Source organism: Nerophis ophidion, linkage group LG04 (genome assembly GCF_033978795.1).
Source record: "Nerophis ophidion isolate RoL-2023_Sa linkage group LG04, RoL_Noph_v1.0, whole genome shotgun sequence".
Taxonomy (NCBI): domain Eukaryota; kingdom Metazoa; phylum Chordata; class Actinopteri; order Syngnathiformes; family Syngnathidae; genus Nerophis; species Nerophis ophidion.
This window is the reverse complement of record NC_084614.1, coordinates 26,270,181-26,292,767: the sequence shown is the minus strand read 5'-3', so window position 1 is coordinate 26,292,767 and position 22,587 is coordinate 26,270,181. Positions and strand designations below refer to the sequence as shown.

The 22,587-nt window shown below is 40.2% G+C and overlaps 1 protein-coding gene across 4 annotated transcripts in view; it reads left to right on the top strand.

Annotated features, from left to right (window-relative positions):
- Window positions 1-22,587, top strand: part of LOC133551207 (connector enhancer of kinase suppressor of ras 2-like) — a 94,938-nt gene that overhangs the window by 50,213 nt on the left and 22,138 nt on the right. For 2 of the 4 annotated variants that reach the window (XM_061897681.1, XM_061897683.1), the window contains exons 10-18: window positions 3,715-3,848; window positions 7,313-7,518; window positions 7,601-7,693; window positions 13,022-13,212; window positions 13,296-13,341; window positions 13,420-13,598; window positions 13,678-13,751; window positions 19,819-19,890; window positions 19,973-20,037. In XM_061897681.1, the coding sequence (XP_061753665.1) occupies window positions 3,715-3,848; window positions 7,313-7,518; window positions 7,601-7,693; window positions 13,022-13,212; window positions 13,296-13,341; window positions 13,420-13,598; window positions 13,678-13,751; window positions 19,819-19,890; window positions 19,973-20,037 (1,060 nt within the window). The remainder of the gene's footprint in view (window positions 1-3,714; window positions 3,849-7,312; window positions 7,519-7,600; window positions 7,694-13,021; window positions 13,213-13,295; window positions 13,342-13,419; window positions 13,599-13,677; window positions 13,752-19,818; window positions 19,891-19,972; window positions 20,038-22,587) is intronic. The other 2 variants (XM_061897685.1, XM_061897682.1) reach the window with 1 other exon arrangement.

Below are 22,587 nucleotides of genomic sequence, written 5' to 3'. Positions count from 1 at the left end.
CTTCAATTCTACCCCCTCAAGGCAACGAAAGTGCTACGTTCCTCTGCATCACGTGTCCCTTCTCCACTTAAACTCCATCTGCTCCCCTGCCTGTATTTTGGAAGACAGATAATCAGAGAACGAAAATGTAATGTATTAATTTATGCAATGTTGCCAATATTAGCAATTGCTGCTGAAGCTCTGACAGAAAAAAAGTAGACTATTGCACCTTGTCACTGCTTTTGTGCTTTTGTTTTACTGAAAACCTACATATTGACAAATAGGAGTTAAATATTTAGATTTAGTAGAGATTTCACGCAAACATACAGAAATGGCTAATGTAACCTATTTTTATCAATATAACATTTTCTAATTAGGGTTGTCACGATACCAGAATTTCAATAGTCGATACCAATACCTATGAATTTCCACTAGTCTCGATACTTATTTGGTACCATGGTAAACAAAACTGTACCCGTTTACTTTTAAATGACGTACTTCATTGAAAACTGTCAAGTATTTTAGATGATCTTTTTTACACATAATTTAAATTGCAGTGTCAACTGCCAAGAGGTAAATATACATAAAAAAATAACAAGAGTGGCCTATAACCTACCAGTATATCAAAACAAACAATACTGTGCTTTAATATTGTCTTAAATAACATCAACATATTTGTGAACGACTCTTGCCGTCATCGTGTGGATTATGTGGACCACCCAGGAAGGACATCTGGTTGAGCAGGTTTGACTCTTTGCATTTTTCAGATAGGAAACCTTCAGGTCGCTTTTCAGCTCCTTCTCCGCTGCTCCTTCCGGTCGGCTTTTCAGCTGTCATTGTCGTTGTCCTCGTCTGGGGTTCATTCTCGGATCGTTCTTGTTTCTTCCGGAACTCCTGTATCTGCTGCGGACACTCCACCTCTTCTCCTGATCTTTCCTCCTTCTCCCTTTTTATACACTGCGAGGAGATAGGCAGATTGTGAGCCGGTGTGTGAGCCACGCACCCGATCTCGATTGCTGCGGCGTCGCTCCTGGTACGCCCCGCCTCTTTGTTCCGCCGCATTCTCCGCCTCCTGGCCGCCATCTTGAGCAGGGCCAAAGCGTGTCCTGCTCCGCCGTCGGCCCGTCGGCTCCGCCTCTCCACAATATTATAATGTTAAACTATTTTGCATTCTAAATAGAACAGCAGTGGGATGGAGCCTTTTAGTATATAAAACAAGCAATATTGTTGTTAATATTCTTTGACTATTTTGGAAGTGTGACATAATCGAGTAATTAGTAATTAAATAGGCTAATAAAAAGGATACAATTAATTGAAAGACACATATGTGTTTCTTTACTCGTTATTAATATCAGTAATTCAGTCTTTTGTCATTACCTTGTGCTTTATTAGCCCTTTGCACTCTTCCTGAGGTTTTCTGCACGCTGTAATATTGCAAACTGGCTTGTGGTAGCGGATCTACTGCTTCGTGACCGCTTGTATTTGATTACTGAATAAATCTAAGATGCAAGATACACCTCTCTTACACTTTTTATGTGTACAGTACCACTACTTGCTAAATTCAGCAACTAAGTTGCTGAAGAGTATTACAGGTCATTCATTCTACCTTATTACTTGTGGCAAACCACTATCGATACTTTTGACAACTCAATAATTGGCTGTGAGTTATGCAACACATACGCTACAGTTTAGACTATATTGTACACTTTTGCTGTGGTCGACAAAGGCAAATGTGCAGCCATGACCTAATAATTTACAGTATTATTGATCAACTGATTTTTACGTGTTTAGTAATGACATAAAAAAATACCTTTAAATTTTCCTGCAGGTTTGGTGCCCCTGGTAGCCTGGCTGTTCTTTGAACTTGCAGCATTTCTCTCATGTTCTGTAGTTACTATAGGGGTTTCAAGACCTTTTGGCATTTTTTAGCCTTTTCTTTTGCATTGTGTTTTTGATCCAGCATTGGGTGTCTGGTTTTGGATCATTTCTGTTTTTTAAGCATGTGGGCATTCCTGTGTGTTTGCCCCTGTAAGCCAACATTACGTTTGGTACAGTGTATGCTGAATTTACATTCACTCGCATGTTAAAAACACTTGCCATGATCAGTGCTATATCAAACAATGACACAGGTACTGTATATTGCACTATTTTAAGGGTACGGTCAAATCAACATCAATGTATTGTCAGATTGCATAAGAAATCAGGCCTGTTTCAAGAGGAGGGTGGGGTAGGCCTAGAATTTTAGCAAAATGTTGAGCTACTTTTTATCTATTCATATATTTTACTTGCTTTAAAAGTAATCCTAGTTTATTATTTTGTTTTGTACACAGACCATTTGGCTAACAAGGCACATTGAAAGCATTAAGTGCATCTCTTTTGGGTTCACAATGGTTGTTACATGAGTATTAAGGTAGGTTGCAGTTCATGCAAAAGTTTCTGTTATGATCCGGTGCCCGGATCATATTATGTACAGGTTTTGATCTTTTTTGTATTATGTTCTGCTAATGTTTGCCTTAGTTCCTGGTTGCACTTCCTTGTTTGTTCTGTCACCATAGTTATTAGTTTCACCTGCCACTTGCTTCTGGACGCACACCTGTTTTTGTAATTACTGTCCTGATTTAAGCCTGCCTCCTTCGTTCATTCGGCCTTGTTTCCTAGTTTGTGTTTCACAACAGTGACAACTCCGATTCCTGATCTGTATTTGTTAGCTTCCGCGCTAAGCCTTTGCTCCTTTAGCCCCCATGCGAGTAGTTTTGTTTTGCCTTTTGTGCCTCGTGCAAATTTTTCTGTTCAAAGTCTGTTTTTATTTTAAACAAATCAGTATTTCTTACCTTCACGCTGTGTCCGAGCCAGACTGCATCATCGAGAGAACGAACCTGCATCACGATGCCAGGCAATCGTCACAGTTTCAGTGTCATAATGGCAAGTGGCCATAAGGGCCCAGAATAGCAAAGTCTTACGGGTGTCTTCTTTGTTCTTCTTTGGCTTCTGGCTTCCTGAAGGGTAATTTTGCTCCATAATTGAACTTTAGTTCGACAAGCAGACTCAGCAAAAGTTCAGAGACCATAACATTAACGTCACGATGAGTGGCTTCACATGGACTTGTTGGCTACTGGGAGGGGCCCCCTTGAGGGGGGTGTTCCTATAAGAGTGTCATTGAATTGATACTGTTGCAGTGTGCAAGGAGGGGGGACTTTCGGGGGGATTCCGAATGTGACTTTGACATTTTCAATGTAATTTTTGGTCATAGAATCCCAAATGTGTTGATTCTGTTAAATTTGAATTCATAGCTAGTCGTTGTCAGGGGGCCCCTTTTTAGCTGGGGTGCATAGACAGTTGTCTAATTTGCCTATCCGGCTGCGATGGCCCTGACAAAAATACAATATGAAAAATATAAAAAATTATCTACCAATTGAGCTGACATGTCAACACCTTCTAACCAGCTTGTGTCTTTGCAATGCTACCAAGAAAAAACATGTCGGGGTGAATTTCTAATCAAGTCATATGCTTGGCATCCATTTTGTTTTAATTATTATTTACAAAGTCCATGTTGTTTGTCCAGATTTTTATTGAGGATGAATAAACCAGCAGAATTATACACACCAGCGAGAACAGCAGTATCTAAAATATGGAGTGCTCCTCATATCTCCTCAGTCACTCACTCCATGTAACTGTGACTCCCCCTTTTCTCCTTGTCCTCCACACACACATATGCATACATTCACTCACACACAGCCACTGTTCCCTCAGAGCCCCAGCAGCAGCGTGGCAACACCAACCAGCACTTTAAGCACCCCATCCAGGAGGGGGAGCTGTGCCCTCCAGGACCTCTACATCCCCCCTCCTCCTGCAGAACCCTACACCCCCAGGTAAAGTTATTTTCCAGTTGTGTTGGTGTACCTAATGTTGTGGTCAGTGAGTGTATGTTACAGTAACAGTAATGCAACAACAGTCATTTGCAGCAGGTGACATGTTTCATTATGGCCATGAATATTGACACTATTGACTCAGTGGTGACACTACGAGACTGGCCTGCATGTTAGTAGCGAGGGAGGTGGTACATGTGATGCATGTGTGCAGGGGAGCAGAGTTCTTCTCAGCAATAAACAAAGCCTTTTCCTGAGTGTGCATGTGTGTATTGTGTGGTGATAATTTGGTAATGAATGCTCATTTATGGTGTCTCTCTCACACATAACTACTTTGTGAAAACTTGACTTAAGTCTACTCGTGAAAAAAAAAAAAAAAAAGGAAATATTTGTCGTAACATTTGGCATTATTAGGATAACATTGTTATGACAACAGTTCACCCTGGGCTTACTGACATTCTTATTTTCGTGGATTTATTACCTCTGCCAAGTGCAAAAAGCAAAGCATTGTGGATTGATTCATTTTTTTTTCAATTTCCCTGTTACCGTTACCTTGCATTGGTGCCAATTGCTGGGGATGTTACTGACGTCACGTCACGTCTGGCTCACGTCCCGCCCAACGAATACTGGTAGTGGTCAAGCGAGCTCTGTTTTCAATGGGTACTAGGTACCATTTAACCTTTCTCGAAAAAAAAAGCCCTATGCTTGTGTTGTTTTTGGCTGTACTAACCGTTCAAATAGCAGAAAAAATAAACATTTATTCAGAGTTCCTTGAGAGGTTATCAGAAAAGGCAGAAAAGTGTAAGATTCGTGTAAATAACAACGAGACAAGCATGCAGTACACACTCCAATCCAAGGGAGCAGAGTCGAAGAATGCCGTGATCACTTTGTTGAAGGTTTGTTTGATATACTTTTAACGGTTATTGCACCTGGGGATAGGTTGATTGGCAACACTTAATTGGCCCTAGTGTGTGAATGTGAGTGTGAATGTTGTCTGTCAATCTGTGTTGGCCCTGCGATGAGGTGGCGACTTGTCCAGGGTGTACATCGCATTCTGCCCGAATGCAGCTTAGATTGGCTCCAGCACCCCAAAAGGGACAAGTGGTAGAACATGGATGGATGGGTTATTATTTCCCATGTAATTATTATCTTGATATTATTTGTATTTCTTAAACACGTCATATCATAAATGAAGCTTTCAGCACATACGCAATGTTGAAATCTGTAGTTATATTTTGATAAAGACGGGGGAAAACACACTGCTCGTAAATGGTGATTGCAACAACTGCAAACATGGCAGTAGATGTGAAGTTATATCATGAAATGGAACCCTACCCAAACTAAAACAATGCATATTTATCTATTGTACATTTTTAGAGTACTTTATACCTGCATTATCCTTTCCATCCTTACCCTTTCCATCCTTTGTAACCGAGCTACTGTGTGGAACAATTTCCTTTGTGGAGCAATAAAGTTTGTCTATGTCAAAGTCTAAGGGAGAGTCTCGGTACCAATTTCCTTGAGCCAGCCACACACAAAGAAGTTGTAGACTTCCATGCTTTTCCAAGTTTTCATCTGTTTTGTCATGTAGAATAGCGTCTGGAGCATAATCTTTTGATATGTCTGGGATAGCGACCGACGTATAATCCTTGATATCACTTTACAAATCTTTTTTTGATAATGTATCGGGATGTATTCCATTGCGTAGTTTGATATTTTGTTCATATCTGCTTTTTGCAGGAATATTTAAGCCTCTTTTGTAGATAGTTTGCGCGTTGTTTGCTGTACAACAGCCATCTTGGTCGACAAACCAGCTATTGGGGATTGTCATCCAGAAGAGGCCGCAGTTGTGAAAAAAACGTTTCTTTCTGTGTGGCAGTTGCCAGCCACTTTGTAATTTTCTTTACTGCAACCTAATGCACAGGAGGGGAAAAGCTCACTATTTTTAGACAGATATGTAGTGTTTTTGTTTTTTAATGTAAAAGTTAATAAAAATTACAATATCATAAGTACGTTATTGTTTTTAACTTTTGAAAAATTACCCAAGTTAATAACGTTGAAATGTGGAATTTCTATGTGTTTCAATTAGTCCCTCAAAGAGGCAAAATTTAAGTAAAATAGGTTTTGAATTATTGAGATATTTACAATACTAATATAATACTGTAATTCGAAGGCTTTAGAGCACACCCAAAAAACGTATAGGCTGTACCAATATATATTTGGACACATATACATATACAGTATATAGACAGGTATAGCCACAGACTGGTGCACACATTGAAACATTAAATATTTACAAAGGCGGTTGTGTTCAACATTTAAAAAAAAGACAGTGCCTGTAACATGGCATACAGTAGCGTACCAGAGAGGTCGTTGAGCGCGGCCTTTGTCCTTCTCCAAGTCCTGAAACTGATAAAGTCGTCTATTTAGGCACGGCGGTGCAGCCTTTCGGGGCCCCATTACTGGTGGCAGAGTTTCGTTTTGTGCGACAGCTCTGTTTCCTTTTTCGATGGCGGGGTCGATCGTCTTTAGCTTTGGTGCTGGGTTGTTTACATTTTGTTTTTTCTTCTCCATGATGAAGGACAGTCTGTAACACACTAAATGGCTGACTGAATGATTGTGTCAATATATTTGATTTAATGTTAACCTTTTCATTTGTACACCTTGACCCGTTTGGCAATTTAGTTGGTTTGATGTGACAAGGTTAAAATTATTGGCAAAGTGTTAAGCTTGTGAACCCATAAAAATCCATAAATTAGCCGCAGCATTGTACGAAGTGCACGGTTTGAAACGTGGGAAAAAAGTAGCGTCCAGAAATAATGGTATACGTAGGGATGCGACTCCTACAACAATTCACTTTTTGATTCCGATTCTTGCAGTGACGATTTCATTCAGAAACGATTCTCGATTCAACATGTTTTCCAATTCAAACCGATTCTCGCAATATATTATTTTGTATGAAAATGAAATAAAACCTTTTTTCAAAACAGGTTGCAGGTTACAAAATATCCTCTTTTATGCAAGACGTACTTCCAGGGAGTAACCACAAAGTCTGCCTGAAACACATATTTTTAAAAATTGATTGTTGAAAATTATGAATCGATTTAGAATCTGAATAAATAAAAATCACAATTCAGATGTGAATCTATTTTTTTTAGCACCCCTAGTACTATGCCCGTTTTTATGTCGTAAATGTGTTGTATTGTAAAATAAAAGAAATCACCAAAGTAAATATCATTAACATTTTGAATTTGCATGTGTTTTAATTAGTCCATCAAGGTGGAAAAATATAAGCAAACTATATTTTTAGAATTTTTGACATTTTTACAATACTTTTATACAAACAGTAATATACTTTACATGTGTTTTTTTTGTAACATTGCACCCTTAAATACCAACATTTTTTTCTGTTTAAACATCCTTTATTGTTGAGTTGTAGTCCAATGATCCTGCTTTTTCCGCCACAGAGGTGATAAAGGGAGTCTTCAGGGCGATGAATCTCAGTCCGACCACATCCACGCCGCCAAGCGCTCCGAGTCGCCCAACTCCTACCTGGACCAGGAGTGTCAGCGTCAATTCCCTCTGGTGGAGGATGATTCCATACTGTATTGTTACGAGTACGACCAGAATCAGGAGGTGCCGTCTGTCCGCAGGGGGAGCACGCCCACCTACAGTAAGACAGAGAATCGACATGGCATCATGATTTTGAGGATGTCTGCTGCGATGTATTGATCTGCCTTGTTTCGTGACCCCAGACAGGCTGCGGCCCATCTCCATGCCACTGGAATACAACTGGGCCGGAGAAGAGGTAGAGGATGTGGCCAAACTGAAGAGAGCAAGCAGGAGAGGTGGGTAGGAATAAAGGGGGAGGCGGGGGTGACAGCGAGGAGCTGATGTGAGTGGGAGGAGATCTCTTGATATCATCACCCATTTTCACATCTCACAGCAGAAGGATGAGCTGGCTTGTCAGATGCGCTAACTCGCCGGATATCATCTCCTGCCTCTATCCTCTCCGTATGTTCACCATCCATCGCTGCCCGCTCTCTCCTTCTTTGCTATCTTCCTTGCTCTCAGTTTTGCTGTTGTTCCGGCATCTGTTACATATTATCACATTATATTCACATTTTGTCAGTAGGAAGGTGGCAAAGAAACTGATGTGTTTTATTTTAGTCTCAAAGACAAACTTTGCGTCCTCTGGGGATGATGCTGACGTCTGGTTTCCCTTGAGTTTTCTCAGAAAAAGTGATAGTGTTATACTTACTTCTAAGAGACGCTATTACCAGCTTTGCCTGACAACAATGTTCCTTTGAAACAAATACATGTGCTTGACACTTAATAAAACATTGCATTTTGCTGGAAACCCAATAGAAACTGATCATTTACTAATTTCTACGTCTTCAGGAAAGGTGGCTTAAAGTCAGGAAAATGATAAACAGAAAGAATATAAAAATTAGAAACAACAATATATTGTTTAGAAACAGGAGTTAACAATGTAAAGACGTACTACATTGTACTTTGGAATGAAACTACATTTAGGTGCAGATCCGAATACATTTTTAAACTGAAGATTTTCTTTACCATGCCAATGCAAAAATCATCAAATAAAGTCATTTATTGACAATAAAACCAATAAGGGACAGGCGGTAGAAAATGGATGGAAATCCAATTATGAAAAATAATACTTAAATAAGGGCCCTGTGATGAGGTGCTGACTTGTCCCAGGTGTACCCTGCCTTCAGCGCAAGTGCAGCTGGATAGTGATATTGATGCAAAATAATATTTGAATGAATAAAGGAAAATACCAAATTTGTTATGACAAAAACTAACAAAATATGAATTACATTAAATTAAATAAAAAGATTACAGAAACAGTCGAATTAATACATACATTAGTATGACAGGGGTAAGAAATTGTATAATGTATAAGCATAGCCTGACATAAGTTAAGCCAAAACGTTAATACATTATTATTATTATAATATTACAGAGTAAAGGATAGGATAAATTACAAACCCCAAAACCAGTGAAGTTGGAACGTTGTTAAAAAAAATAAAGTACCAATGATTGTCACACAGACGCTAGGTGTGGTGAAATTATCCTCTACATTTGACCCATCATCATGCTTGTGTAAATTATTTGCAAATCCCTTTGAACCTATATTCAATTGAATACACTGCAGAGACAACATATTTATTGTTGGACCTGAGAAACTTTTTTTTTTCTTTCTTGCAAATATTAGCTCATTTGGAAATTGATGCCTGCAACATGTTTCAAAAAAGCTGGTACAAGTGGCGAAAAAGACTAAGAAAGTTGAGGTATGCTCACCAAACACTTATTTGGAACATCCCACAAGCAAACAGGCTAATTGGGAACATGTGGGTGCCATGATTGGGTATAAAAGCAGCACCCATGAAATGCTCAGTCATTCACAAACAAGGATGGGGCGAGGGTCAACACTTTGTCATCACATGTGTGAGCAAATTGTCGAACAGTTTAAGAACAACATTTCTCAACCAGCTATTGCAAAGAATTTAGGGATTTCACCATCTACAGTTCCTAATATCATCATAATATCATCAAAAGGTTCAGAGAATTTGGAGAAATCCCTGCACGTAACATTAGATGCCTGTGACTTTCGATCCCACAGGCGGTACTGCATAAAAAAACGACATCAGTGTGTAAAGGATATCACCACATGGGCTCAGGAACACTTCAGAAAACCACTGTCAGTAACTACAGTTTGTGACTACATTTGTAAGTGCAAGTTAAAACTCTACTATGCAAAGCGAAAGCCATTTGTCAACAATACCCAGAAACGCCGCCAGTTTTGTCGGGCCCAAGCTCTTCTAAGATGGACTGATGCAAAGTGGAAACTGTCTGAAGAGCCCACATTTCAATTTTTTTTGGAAACTGTGGACCAAAGAGGACTGCGATGAGGTGGCGACTTGTCCAAGGTGTACCCCGCCTTACGCCCGATTATAGCTAAGATAGGCACCAGCGCCCCCCGCGACCCCAAAGGGAATAAGTGGGAGAAAATGGATGGATGGATGGATGGACCAAAGAGAAATAAAAAACATCCGGATTGTTATAGGGGCAAGGTTCAAAAGCCAGCATCTGTGATGATATGGGGGTGTATTATTGTCCAAGGCATGGGTAACTTACACATCTTTGAAGGCACCATTAATGTTTAAAGGTGCATACAGGTTTTGGAGCAACATATGTTGCCATCCAAGCAAGGTCTTTTACATGGACACACCTGTTTATTTCAGCAAGACAATGCCAAACCACATTCTGCACATGTTACAACAGTGTGGCTTCGTACTAAAAGAGTGGGGGTACTAGACTGGCCTGCCTGTAGTCCAGACCTGTCCCCCATTGAAAATGTGTGGCGCATTATGAAACCTAAAATACGACAATGGAGGCCCCGGCCTGTTGAACAACTTAAGCTGTACATCAAGCAAGAATAGGAAATAATTTCACCTGAAAAGCTTAAAAAATTGGTCTCCTCAGTTCCCAAAAGTTTACTGAGCGTTGTTAGAAGGAAAGGCCATGTAACACAGTGGTAAAAATGCCCCTGTGCCAACTTTTTTGCAATGTGTTGCTGCCAATAAATTGTAAATAAATAAATAAATGGGTTGTACTTGTATAGCGCTTTCCTACCTTCAAGGTACTCAAAGCGCTTTGACACTACTTCCACATTTACCCATTCACACACACATTCACACACTGATGGAGGGAGCTGCCATGCAAGGCGCCAACCAGCACCCATCAGGAGCAAGGGTGAAGTGTCTTGCTCAGGACACAACGGACGTGACGAGGTTGGTACTAGGTGGGAATTGAACCAGGGACGCTCGGGTTGCGCACGGCCACTCTTCCACTGTGCCACGCCGTCCCTTAATTAATTAATTAATTGTAATTAATGATTATTTTCCAAACAAAATTAAGTTTCTCAGTTTGAACATTAAATATCTTGTATTTGTAGTTTATTCAATTGAATATAAGTTGAAAAGGATTTGCAAATCATTAAATGTTGTTTTTATTAACAATTTACACCATGTGCCAGCTTCACTGGTTTTGGGTTTTGTAGATAATATCATGTTCAGCTTCTTCTTCCTTAAATAGTAGTACCTCAACTTAAGAGCTCAATTGGTTTGAAGAGCTCTCAACTCAAAACACTTGTATCTAAAATCTGCATCTCCTATTGAAATACATTTAAATAGATACAATTAGTGCTGCTCTTACCACCATTTTAACATGTAACATGCCTTTTAAAAAGTAAAACACATTTTTAAATCAGCAATGAAAAAAAAACTAATGTAATATAAACAACTATAGTACTTTTATGAAGTAATGTAATAATAATGTACAGTATTAACCTTGGATCGTGGACATCACGGTACTTCATTCCAGCTGCTTCTCTGTCAAACACACCATCAGCAGCTTTTCCATATTTTCACAGATAAATGTCCACCGTTTAGATATTATTTTAGTATCATTGGCCGGGGTAAGACTCATGCTGCTTCAGTATGATGCGGGCTAGCAGTGATACGCTCAAATTGCCTCGCCAAGTTGGCGACACGCTCTGTCATGTTTTTAATGATTTCTGTATTTAATTCAATAAAGATCATTCACTTCTTCTCAGGACTGACTTTCACATTCACTTTCTTCTTTCCCATGCTTACAAAAATAAAGTCATGTTGATCGCTAGCAACTAATGGCGGGCAGGCTTGTAACTCAAATTTTTGCTACACAATTAGTCAAGTGACTGCTCTTATCTCAAAACACTCTTAAGTTTGGGTAACACTGTACCTTGTGAAATACGTGCCACGGCTCCTGACTGAAATGAAAAAGTGTTTCAACAAATTTTTAGTTTTAGTGTGCGTCAAATAGATTTCTGGTTTAAAGACCTACTGAAAGACCTACTGAAACCCACTACTACCGACCACACAGTCTGATAGTTTATACATCAATGATGAAATATTAACATTGCAACACATGCCAATACGGCCTTTTTAGTTGACTAAATTGCAATTTAAAATTTCCCGTGAAGTGTCATGTTGAAAATGTTGCGCTATGATGACTCGTATGATGACGCGTGCGTTTGACGTCTCAGGTTGTAGCGGACATTATTTTACAGCCCGATCCAAGCTATAAGTAGTCTGCTGTAATCGCATAATTAAACAGTATTCTGGACATCTGTGTTGCTGAATCTTTTGGAATTTGTTCAATTAATAATGGAGAAGTCCAAGTAGAAAGATGGAGGTGAGAAGCTTTTAGCCTTTAGCCACACAAACACACGGTGTTTCCTTGTTTAAAATCCCCGAAGATGAATCTTTACTATGGATCAGAGCGGTCAAGCGAACATGGATCCCGACCAAATGTCAACCGGAAGTTTTCGGTGAGAAAATTGTGGTAATAAGTCAGCTCTTACCGGAGACATCAGCGGAGCTTCCGTCTTGCTGCTGCTGCGTGACTTCCCTCAGAGACTCTGGCGTCAACACACCCGTGGCCACACCCTTTTGACTTTCAGGTACCTTATAATCTCAATAAAAGACTAGTAACACAATAGGCAAATAAGGGATTTTCCAGAATTATCCAAGTAAATGTGTCTAACAACATCTGAATCGCTCTCAGTGCCCTCGCCTTTTTTTTTTTTTTTTAGTACTTCACTCTAAATTTCCTCATCCACAAATCTTTCATCCTCGCTCAAATTAATCGGGAAATTGTCGCTTTCTCGGTCCGAATAGCTCTAGCTGCTGCAGGCTATGATTGTAAACAATGTGAGGATTTGAGGAGCTCTTCAACCCGTGATGTCACGCGCACATCGTCTGCTACTTCCGGTAAAGGCAAGGCTTTTTTATTAGCGTCCAAAAGTTGAGAACTTTATCGTCGATGTTCTCTACTAAATCCTTTTAGCAAAAATATGGCAATATCGCGAAATGATCAAGTATGACTCATAGAATGGACCTGCTATTCCCGTTTAAAAAAAGAAAATCTCATTTCAGTAGGCCTTTAAAAGTTCACGTTATATATACTCCATGTGCCTTTTAGGTTCAATGTGCTCCAGTGAGTTAGTGAATTGTGATACACATCAACAGAATGATATATTTTTGGGATTTTTTTTAAAGAGAGCCTTTATTTTATGATTTATGTTTTCTTTTATTTGTCTTCTGCAGAAAATTCACTGCTGCGTTTCACAAGTGAAGACAAAGTCCCAGGCGGAGAATTTTTGCTAGGCCGCAGCCTGAGTCACAATAGAAGGAAGATGGAGAGGGGAACCAGCCCCACACATTACACACTCATCCCAGCCCTCCAGATGGAAGTCTCCCTGTCCACATCCAGCTCTGACTCTGCCTCGCTCTACCATGTTTGTTTCCCCTACCTTTCCTTTGGTACCTGTGTGATGAAGAAGCAAAGCAGTTAGTTTTATACGTTTGCTTGACTTCGCAGGTATTTGAGCGATCTTCACTGCTGTCAAGGTCAAAGAAGAGTAAAGGTAAGTTGAGTTTACTTCATCATCCAATTAAAAAATATATATATTTTAACCACTCTTATCTGTTGTACTCTCCTGCAGGCGGAAGCCCCATGGCCTCCATCAGCAAGCGACGGATTTCCTGTAGAGACTTGGGTCAAGGCGACTGCGAAGGCTGGCTGTGGAAGAAGAAGGATGCTAAAACTTATTTTTCTCAGAAATGGAAGAAGTATTGGTTCATCCTGAAAGATACATGTCTGTACTGGTACATGAACGAAGAGGTAAATGGAAGGACTTGAAGAGATTTTATTTTCTGTATGAATTTATTTGAAGGACACTTTTTAATTAATTTCACCACAGGATGAGAAGGCAGAAGGCTTTGTCAATCTTCCCGAGTTTAAGATTGATCGTGCCACTGAATGCAGGAGAAAGTTGTGAGTCAAGTTTTTATTTTTTTTATTCGCCGTTGCTTTTAATGTAAAACATAATACTAATGTTGCCAATTTTCATATGTTGTCCCGACACACACTCTGTAAGTAGCCTTGTGACACTTGCATAGTCTAATGAGACTAATTTTTGGTGCTAAGCAGACTGTTGCATACGTCCACAAAGTGCAAAGACGAGTTGGTTTTTGGCAGAGCTATGCAACTGGTGGTCCGGGGGCAAAATTCTACCCATGTTCAATTCAAAACTTGGAAGACAAACATTTTTGCAGCTAACTCGGTGCTCCTGTTGTATAGGAACTTGGACCATTATAACCACATTGGCAGATCCTTGCATTGGCATTTTACCCTTGCTAGCAAACAAAGGTCCAAACTTGGGACCATTCCTTAGGGCACTCCTTTAAGTCCTATTCTTTTTGGCAGTTACAATTTATTTTTGTAATGGGATTCATGCAACTAAAGCATTGCTTCCGCTTGTCTAGTTCTGATGCAACTGGTCGTCATTTGTTCAGCTTCTTCAGTTATACTAGAGTGTTCCTTAAGGTTCCATGTTAGGTCCTCTCTTTTTCATCATTTGGGCTCCTCAACTGGTTCAAAAACTTTTGAGAGACTCACACTTTTGCAGCAGATTATCAAAAACTGAAGTGCTGTCATAAATATGATCTTTGACTAACTTTTTTTGCAGAAGGTCTGTAAAAACAACAGAGTGTCCTGTAACTCTGGCAAAATAAATAGACCAAAATTAAATCTTTACTGTGGAAGACGCTGGTTTTCCAGGATATGCAAAATTAAAATAATTAAGAAGGGAGAAGTCCCACTCTGTGGTCTTTAGCTTTCTGGAAATGTGAGCCCAAAAACATTTTAGGCCCTGTTCACACTGATTAGAGATTCAAGATTCAAGATTCAAGATTGTTTATTGTCATATGCACAGTTAAACAGACAGTTTGCCGTACAATGAATATCTTACTTTGCTAGTTCACCCTTCAACAAGTCGCACGGTACTTAGCTAAAAATAAATTAAAAAAATTAAAAAAAGTATATACAGGGCACAGTAAGTAACATAACATTATTGCACATTCTGATTGGCAGTCAACAGTATAAATATGGAGGTGACCTTGGGTCACAGCAGCAGTTAAAAGGTGTCTTTAGTGATCAAATGTGAAACGTGTCTACAGTGATGGTTCACAGTTCTGGGGTGGTCAAGGTAGCTGTCTTTTGTTCAAAAAGACAAAAGTAAAGATGGGTGGGGGGGGGCTAGCATTCAAAAGCCTGATGGCCTGTGGGTAGAAACTGTTTGTCAGTCTCGAAGTCCTGGATTTCAGGCTCCTGTATCGTCTGCCTGATGGTAGGAGGCTGAAGAGACTGTGCTGGGGTTGTGTACTGTCCTTTATGATGTTGTGTGCTCTCCTGGTGGGCCTGGTAGAGTACATGTCCTGTAGTGAGGGGAATGCTGCTCCTGATATGTACTGAGCAGTTTTAATCACTCACTGGACTGCCTTCCTGTCCTTAGCAGTGCAGTTTCGATACCAGACCGTGATTGAGCTGGAAAAGATACTCTCAACCGTACTTCTATAGAAGTTCCTGAGAATTTTGGGTGGCATACCAAATTTTCTCAGCCTTCTTAGGAAGTACAGTCGCTGCTGGGCTTTCTTTATTGTTTGTTGGGTGTTGTGATCCCAGGTGAGGTCCTCGCTGATGTGGGTCCCGAGGAATTTAAAGGTTTTCACCCTGTCCATCTTTGTCCCCCCTATGTACAAAGGTGTGTACTGTGCACTCCTTCTCCGTGGATCAATAATCATCTACTTGGTCCTGTCTGTGTTCAAGGAGAGATTATTATCCTGACACCAGGCCACCAGTTCCGCTACCTCCCTTCTGTACGCTGCCTCAGCTCGCCCGGTGATCAGTCCGACGACCGTAGTGTCATCAGCACACTTGATGATGCTGGTGTTGTTCTGGGAGGCCACACAGTCGTATGTGAAGAGGGTGTACAGTAGGGGGCTCAGCATGCAGCCTTGGGGGTCCCTATGCTTAGAACCTTTGTGCCTGATGTCTGGTTGCGGATTCTGACTGACTGGGGCCGGTTTGTGAGAAATTTCAGGACCCAGTCACAGAGAGTTGGTGTCAGACCAACAGTGAGGAGTTTAGCAGTGAGTTTTTGTGGGATGACCATGTTAAAAGCAGAGCTGTAGTCGATTAATAATAGCTGGCCTAGGTGTCCTTGCCCTCTAAGTGGGTGAGGATGGTGTGGATGACGGTGTTGATTGCATCCTCAGTGGACCGGTTCTGCCGGTAGGCAAACTGTAGAGGGTCCAGTGTGTCTGGGATGGTCTTCTTGATGTGTGACATGACTATCCTCTTGAAGCACTTCATCACTATTGGGGTGAGTGCAACAGGGCGATAGTCATTCAGACAGGTCAATGTGTTTTTCTTTGGCAGGGGCACACTGGTGGTGGTCTTGAAGCAGGTGGGCACAACAGCTTGTGCTAGTGACAAGTTGTATATGTTAGTAAGTACGTCAGCCAGCTCTGATGAACACACCCTGAGGGCCTGGCCAGGGATGTTGTCTGGGCCGGCTGCCTTCTGTGGGTTCGTTCTACTCAGAACTGTACGTACCGCTGCTGTTGTCACAGTGAGTGGTGGGTCCTGCGTGTGCTCTGTGGTCAGAGCCCCTCTCTGTTGGTTGGTGTTGAGGACCTCGAAGCGGGTGTAGAACTCGTTCAGCTCATCTGGCAGTGAGCGTTTGCTGTTTGTGAGCCCCCTGCTCCCCTGCTTGTAGTCTGTGATGTGTTGCAGGCCTTGCCACATGCGCCCGGAATCTGTGGAGGAGTAGAATCCCTCCGGCTTTTGTCTGTATTGTTCCTTGGCCTCGTTGATGGATTTACGCAGGTCATATCTGGCCTTCTTGTAGTCCTCAGCGTTGCCTGAGACAAATGCAGTGGAGCGGGCATGTAGCTTGGACTGAACATCACAGTTAAATCCAGGGTTTTTGGTTTGGGTATATCTTGTACTGTTTTGTGGGAACAATGTTTTCCACACATGTGCTGACGTAGCCAGTTACACTGGAAGCATATTCCTCTATGTCCACAGTACAATCATCCCTCTGAGCAGCATTTTTGAACATGTCCCAGTCTGTACTCCCAAAGCAGTCCTGAAGCACCAGTTCAGTGTCTTCATTCCACACTTGAACAGTTTTTCTCACTGGGGGGGGCTTGCTTGAGGCGCTGTCTGTACGCTGGATAAAGAAAACCTGAGATGTGATCCAAAATGGGGTCTGGGTACAGCCTTGTAGGCTCCCCTTACTGCACACCAAATCTAAATTTGTTTTGCCCTCAAGTGACACAGATCGGATATTTGTTGTCAGTCTTAATGCTCCAAAGTGCTTCAAATCTGATCTTTTTTTTTTAAATCAGATTCAGGCCACACCAAGATGTAGTCCGAATCTGATTGGAATCTGATTTTTTCAAATGTGACTTCATTATAAACGGAAATGCCACCTGAATGCGACTTTTGCATAATTTTTGGGCAAGGTATGTCATTCGTATGCGTTGGGAAAGATGCAGCCCACCAGCGGAAGTGGGTACGTCATCACAACATCTGGTTTCGGTGAAAAAAGTATTTTTTCAGTGGCCGAATTTTTGTGCATCACTAGTCAATAGTGCGTAAGTAATAGGCTATATATAGTATATGAACATACCGTATATATATTATGTGCTTTGATTCCAAATAAATACTGATTGTTGAAGGACCGAAAATTACGTGTAAGCTGTCACATATTTGCTTACATGTTATGTACATTGCGAACGTTGTTTACGTAAATGAGCTGAAATATTAAACTAGTTTAGATCCAGGTTGATGTCGGTGACATCTCTACTTAACAGCTATAAAAAGATTAGAACACTCCCAAGTACGTATATCACACTATATGTTACTCCCTCCGAGGTCTTAATCAAGGCTCAAGTTGTTCGTTTTCTTAAACAGACATTTATTTCAGCCACGCCTTCTTCTCCTCCAAAATAAGGCCCAAAAATGCCGTCAGAACTAATAAATAAGAAAAACAGAACTTACAATTATTCCGACATCAAATAAAAGAAAATTTCACATGCGTTATCAAAAAGAGTCATATCTCAATGGCCTCAAACTCAAAGGGAATAAAGTTTATTTCCAAGCCGAGACTCCATTAACCTCTTCCTTCAAATGTTTGCTGTCTTGTGCTGCTTCCCTTATTCCATTACATATTAATTGTCTCCCCAACAATGTGACCAAACCGGAAACTAAAATATGTTTCTCTCCAATTTACATGGGTTTTGTAACAAAAATAAAGTTAACATATACTTGCATGAAATTATCAAATACACCCATCCATCCATTTTCTACCGCTTATTCCCTTTGGTGTCGCGGGGGGCGCTGGTGCCTATCTCAGCTGCAATCGGGCGGAAGGCGGAGTACACCCTGGACAAGTCGCCACCTCATCGCAGATTATGATATACAATACATTTTTAATCACATTATATGTAAATATGAACTGAATATTTATACATTGTATTCATTTATTATAACCAACTATGAAATTACATAACATTTATACAATGTGGTTCTGTCAGCAGCTACACTATATATATATATATACATATATGTATATATGTATATGTATATATGTATGCATATATATAAGTGTATATGTATGTAAATATGTATATGTATATACAGTATGTACATGTATACTGTATATGTATATATATATATATATATATATATATATACACAGTATGTGTGTATGTTCATTCATTCATACATTATATTGCTTTAATTTATTTTCACGTAAAAAAAATTTTTTTTAAGGCGTGGCGACTTTTATTTTGTATTAGTAGTAGCGCCTTCCTTGTAAATTTACTGAATACGGTCAACTTCTATTGTTTTCCCTTTATTGAACTGCGCATGCAAGTGAAGTCGAGACCACATTGGGGCCTGTGTGCGTTTATACTGTAGTCTGACAAAGATGAAATTGTACTAGCAGTGTAAATAGTCAGCTGAAAAAAATCAGACTTCGAAAAGATCCGACTTTAGGCCACTTAGGCCTTCAGTGTAAACACTTAGTTGAATATCCCTGGTTTGTGATTCATGATTTTAGTTTATTACGAACATGCATACAGTTACAAGTACATCCCTTATTTCCAGTTTCTCATCAGAACATGTCCGAAAAGGAGTAGGAAGCAACATAGCTTATTTAATCCTACCACTTTTCAATTTCATAGCCTTTTCGAAGACAATTTTTGTATATTATTGTTTTGATTTGTGTGTGTTCATTAAATCGTTACAGTATTTAGCACAAACTATACAAATGTTGTGGTGGAATCAACTTGGGTCTGGTACCAAACTGGAGGTTACTAAATAAGGAGGCATTCACTTTCTCTTTTGTATCAAATTTTTTTTATTTTGCTTAGTAGAAACACTCACCCTACCCCAAAACGCAAATGGTAATGTCCCGTCTATCCTTTCCTTCCTGCTGGTGAACAATTCCCATTAATTCATCACTATTATTAGAATAATTGATTTTCTTTTATGTATTTTAAATAGTAATATGACTGCTCTCTTTACCTTAGTATGCCCTATGAGCCCTAGGCTTTTATGTAGTCGTCATAAAGCCAGGAAGTAAACAAACACAAGCATGTTATTCTAGTTTTTCCTTATTGTTATTATCCAAACATGGCAGAGGTCTGCTTAGTTTTTTTGCATATATAAAAAATGTCTGAGCCTATTAGTGTGGTTGTTTAGCAGGGGTGCCCTTCACAGCATACTGAGAGCTGTTACTTAATTATAAGGTTGTCAAAATATTGGAATTAGCTCTCACTTTGATGCAGTAAATATACACAGCCACAATAATAGTTGAGCCCTGAAATATTCACCGACAGTCCCCCTGTTACACCCACTTAATCTGACAAAAGCAAGTGTTTGAGATCATCTGCCAAGTTTCTATCCCATTCACATGCTAATGTATTGTATATGTCCCTGTTCTTTAGCAGCGCTCCCGTTTTTAAATAGACGTTTGGCTCTGTTTCAGTGCGTTCAAGGCTTGCCACCCCAAGATAAAGACTTTCTACTTTGCAGCGGAAAATGTAGACGACATGTCTCGGTGAGTTAATGAGCCTGACAGAGCTGTACTATTTAACCGTCGCAATGCGTTCATTGTAATATGGTCCTTGTTCTTCCCACAGGTGGTTGAGTCGCCTAAGCATGGCCGTGGCAGGATACTCGGAGCAAGACAAAATGCGGGACCAAGGTGGGTATACAAGTAGTTGATGACGCGCTATTTACGACATATTATTACATATATTAAATCATATTTTTGAATACGGCACACAAAAACACAATCAAGTAATTATTAATTAACAAATGATTATTAAAAAGTACACCCCTTATATTTCGGCAACTATTCTTATTACAGTATAGTGATTACACTTGGAAATACTTTTGAGAAGTCAAAGTTCAGCTTGTACAGCAGATTTACTATCTACTGAAAATGACATGACATCCATTATTGTTTTAATAACTGACAACACAAGTACCACAATAATTGTGTCTTATTTACAGTCGAGTATAGTGGTGCTTAAGTCATGATTTGGGGCCACACGAATGCTCTTACCATGAATTGTGGACTCCGACTTAAACAAGTTTAAAAACTTATTCGGGTGTTATCATTTAGTGGTCAATTGTACGGAATATGTACTGTACTGTGCAATCTACTAATAAAAGTTTCAGTCAACCAATCAAAACTCTTGGCACAAGGGAGCTGCAGGTTATTGACAGAAACATGAATTCCAAGATCTACTAGTGTATGTGTGGGTATAATATAACATGTGGCCCTGCAATGAGGTGGCGACTTGTCCAGGGTGTACCCCGCCTTCCGCCCGATTGTAGCTGAGATAGGCGCCAGCACCCCCCGCGACCCCGGAAGGGAATAAGCGGTAGAAAATGGATGGATGGATGGATGTAGCACACTGTTCAGATTTGTGCAGTTTTCTTTAATCCACCGAGTCGCATTGTCCTATTTGAGCTGTTGTATTTATTTACTGTTTTTCATCAAGCGTAAAAAATCAAATGTTACCTCTTAAGATTATTTCTTATTATATTGATTTTATTTATTCAGGAAAAAAAAATGCTTCATTCATTTATTTTGAAATAATGCATATTAAAAATATAATTTTAACTGTTAAGCTAAATTGTTATGACTGTGGACTTAAAATCATTGTTTTACTTGATGGACTTTCTGCCCTGACATTTGGCCTTTGTGCCCTCAAAAGGTTGACGACACCAAAGGCCAAGTGGCCTTGCCCCTAAAATACCAAAATTCCTGGCCTGGTTAGCACTGCTCGAATGACTGTCAGTGGAGATACAGCGGAACCTCAATTTACAAATCCCTCAGTGAACGAACGCTTCCATGTACGAGGCACAGGCCGAATAAAAATATGCTTTGTTATAGAAGCCATTTTGTACCCGGCAGCACATCCACGGTGGGCGGGGTGATCGATCGCAGTAGTGCAGTGCTGCTGTTAGATACTTTTTATGCTTTTTAGGTTTTTTTCCGCTTGCAACATTTTGTACTTTTGCTAGCTCAATATGAGTCCAAAGAAAGCTATGGACAAGCAATGTGTGGTTTGAAACATTCAGGAAGTATGCACAGTGTTGCCAAAACTGTTTTCCCCCTGCCTCTTTCTTCTGCTGAACGCAAAAAAGTAGAGATCGATCGGCTGGGCCAATTATCGGCGCTGATATTTGGCATTTTGACGTAAACCATAATCGGCGTATTTTTATTGATATCCATCTCTTTTTTATTACAACAACTGAACTACATCAGCAGATACAATTTATACACATATGATACCAGTATTTAGTATATAAAAAAATATTAAGTGAAGTAGATAAGTTATTACCACTTTTCACCAGCCCGTTTGCCCTGCTGGTAAAGATTTGCCTTTTCTTTTACCGCAGCCGCCTTGCAGCCATGCCCCTTCACCCTCTCCCTTTCTATTTCTCCTGCAATGTCGGTCGCTTGTGCACAGTATATCTCTTCTGCCTAACTGATAAAACTTCCAAATCCAGTTTTTGTCATTATTTCCCGGCCGTTCCGTTTTGTTTGTTTTCGTCCTCTGTCCGCAGCACTCTCAGCGTGGGCTCATCAATAGAGCGTGCAGAGTTTCATGTTTCGTAATTCAATCAAATAATAACGTGACAGAGCGTTAGAAGATGGATGGACATAAAGATGACCGAAAAATAATTTCTGCCAAAAATCCAAACTTTGTTTGAACATAATTATGCCGCGGATGGCCGCCACAGTACTGTGCTCTCTCGTAGGTTTTTTTGTTTGTATCGTTTTTGTTTCTTGCATTGAAAAAAGATAGCACAATCTACTAAATCAAATTCTTTATGTGTTAAACATACCTGGCTGATAGAGAAAAATCTGATTTTGAAGTGGAGACTTATCATATAAGGCAGCACAGTGGAACAGGGGTTAGTGCATGTGCCTCACAATACCAAGGTCCCGAGTAGTCTTGGGTTCAATCCCGGGCTCGGGATCTTTCTGTGTGGAGTTTGCATGTTCTCCCCGTGACTGCGTGGGTTCCCTCCGGGTACTCCGGCTTCCTCCCACCTCCAAAAACATGCACCTGGGGATAGGTTGATTGGCAACACTAAAATGGACCCTAGTGTTTGAATGTGAGTGTGAATGTTGTCTGTCTATCTGTGTTGGCCCTATGATGAGTTGGCGACTTGTCCAGGGTGTACACCACCTTCCGCCCGAATGCAGCTGAGATAGGCTCCAGCACCCCCTGCG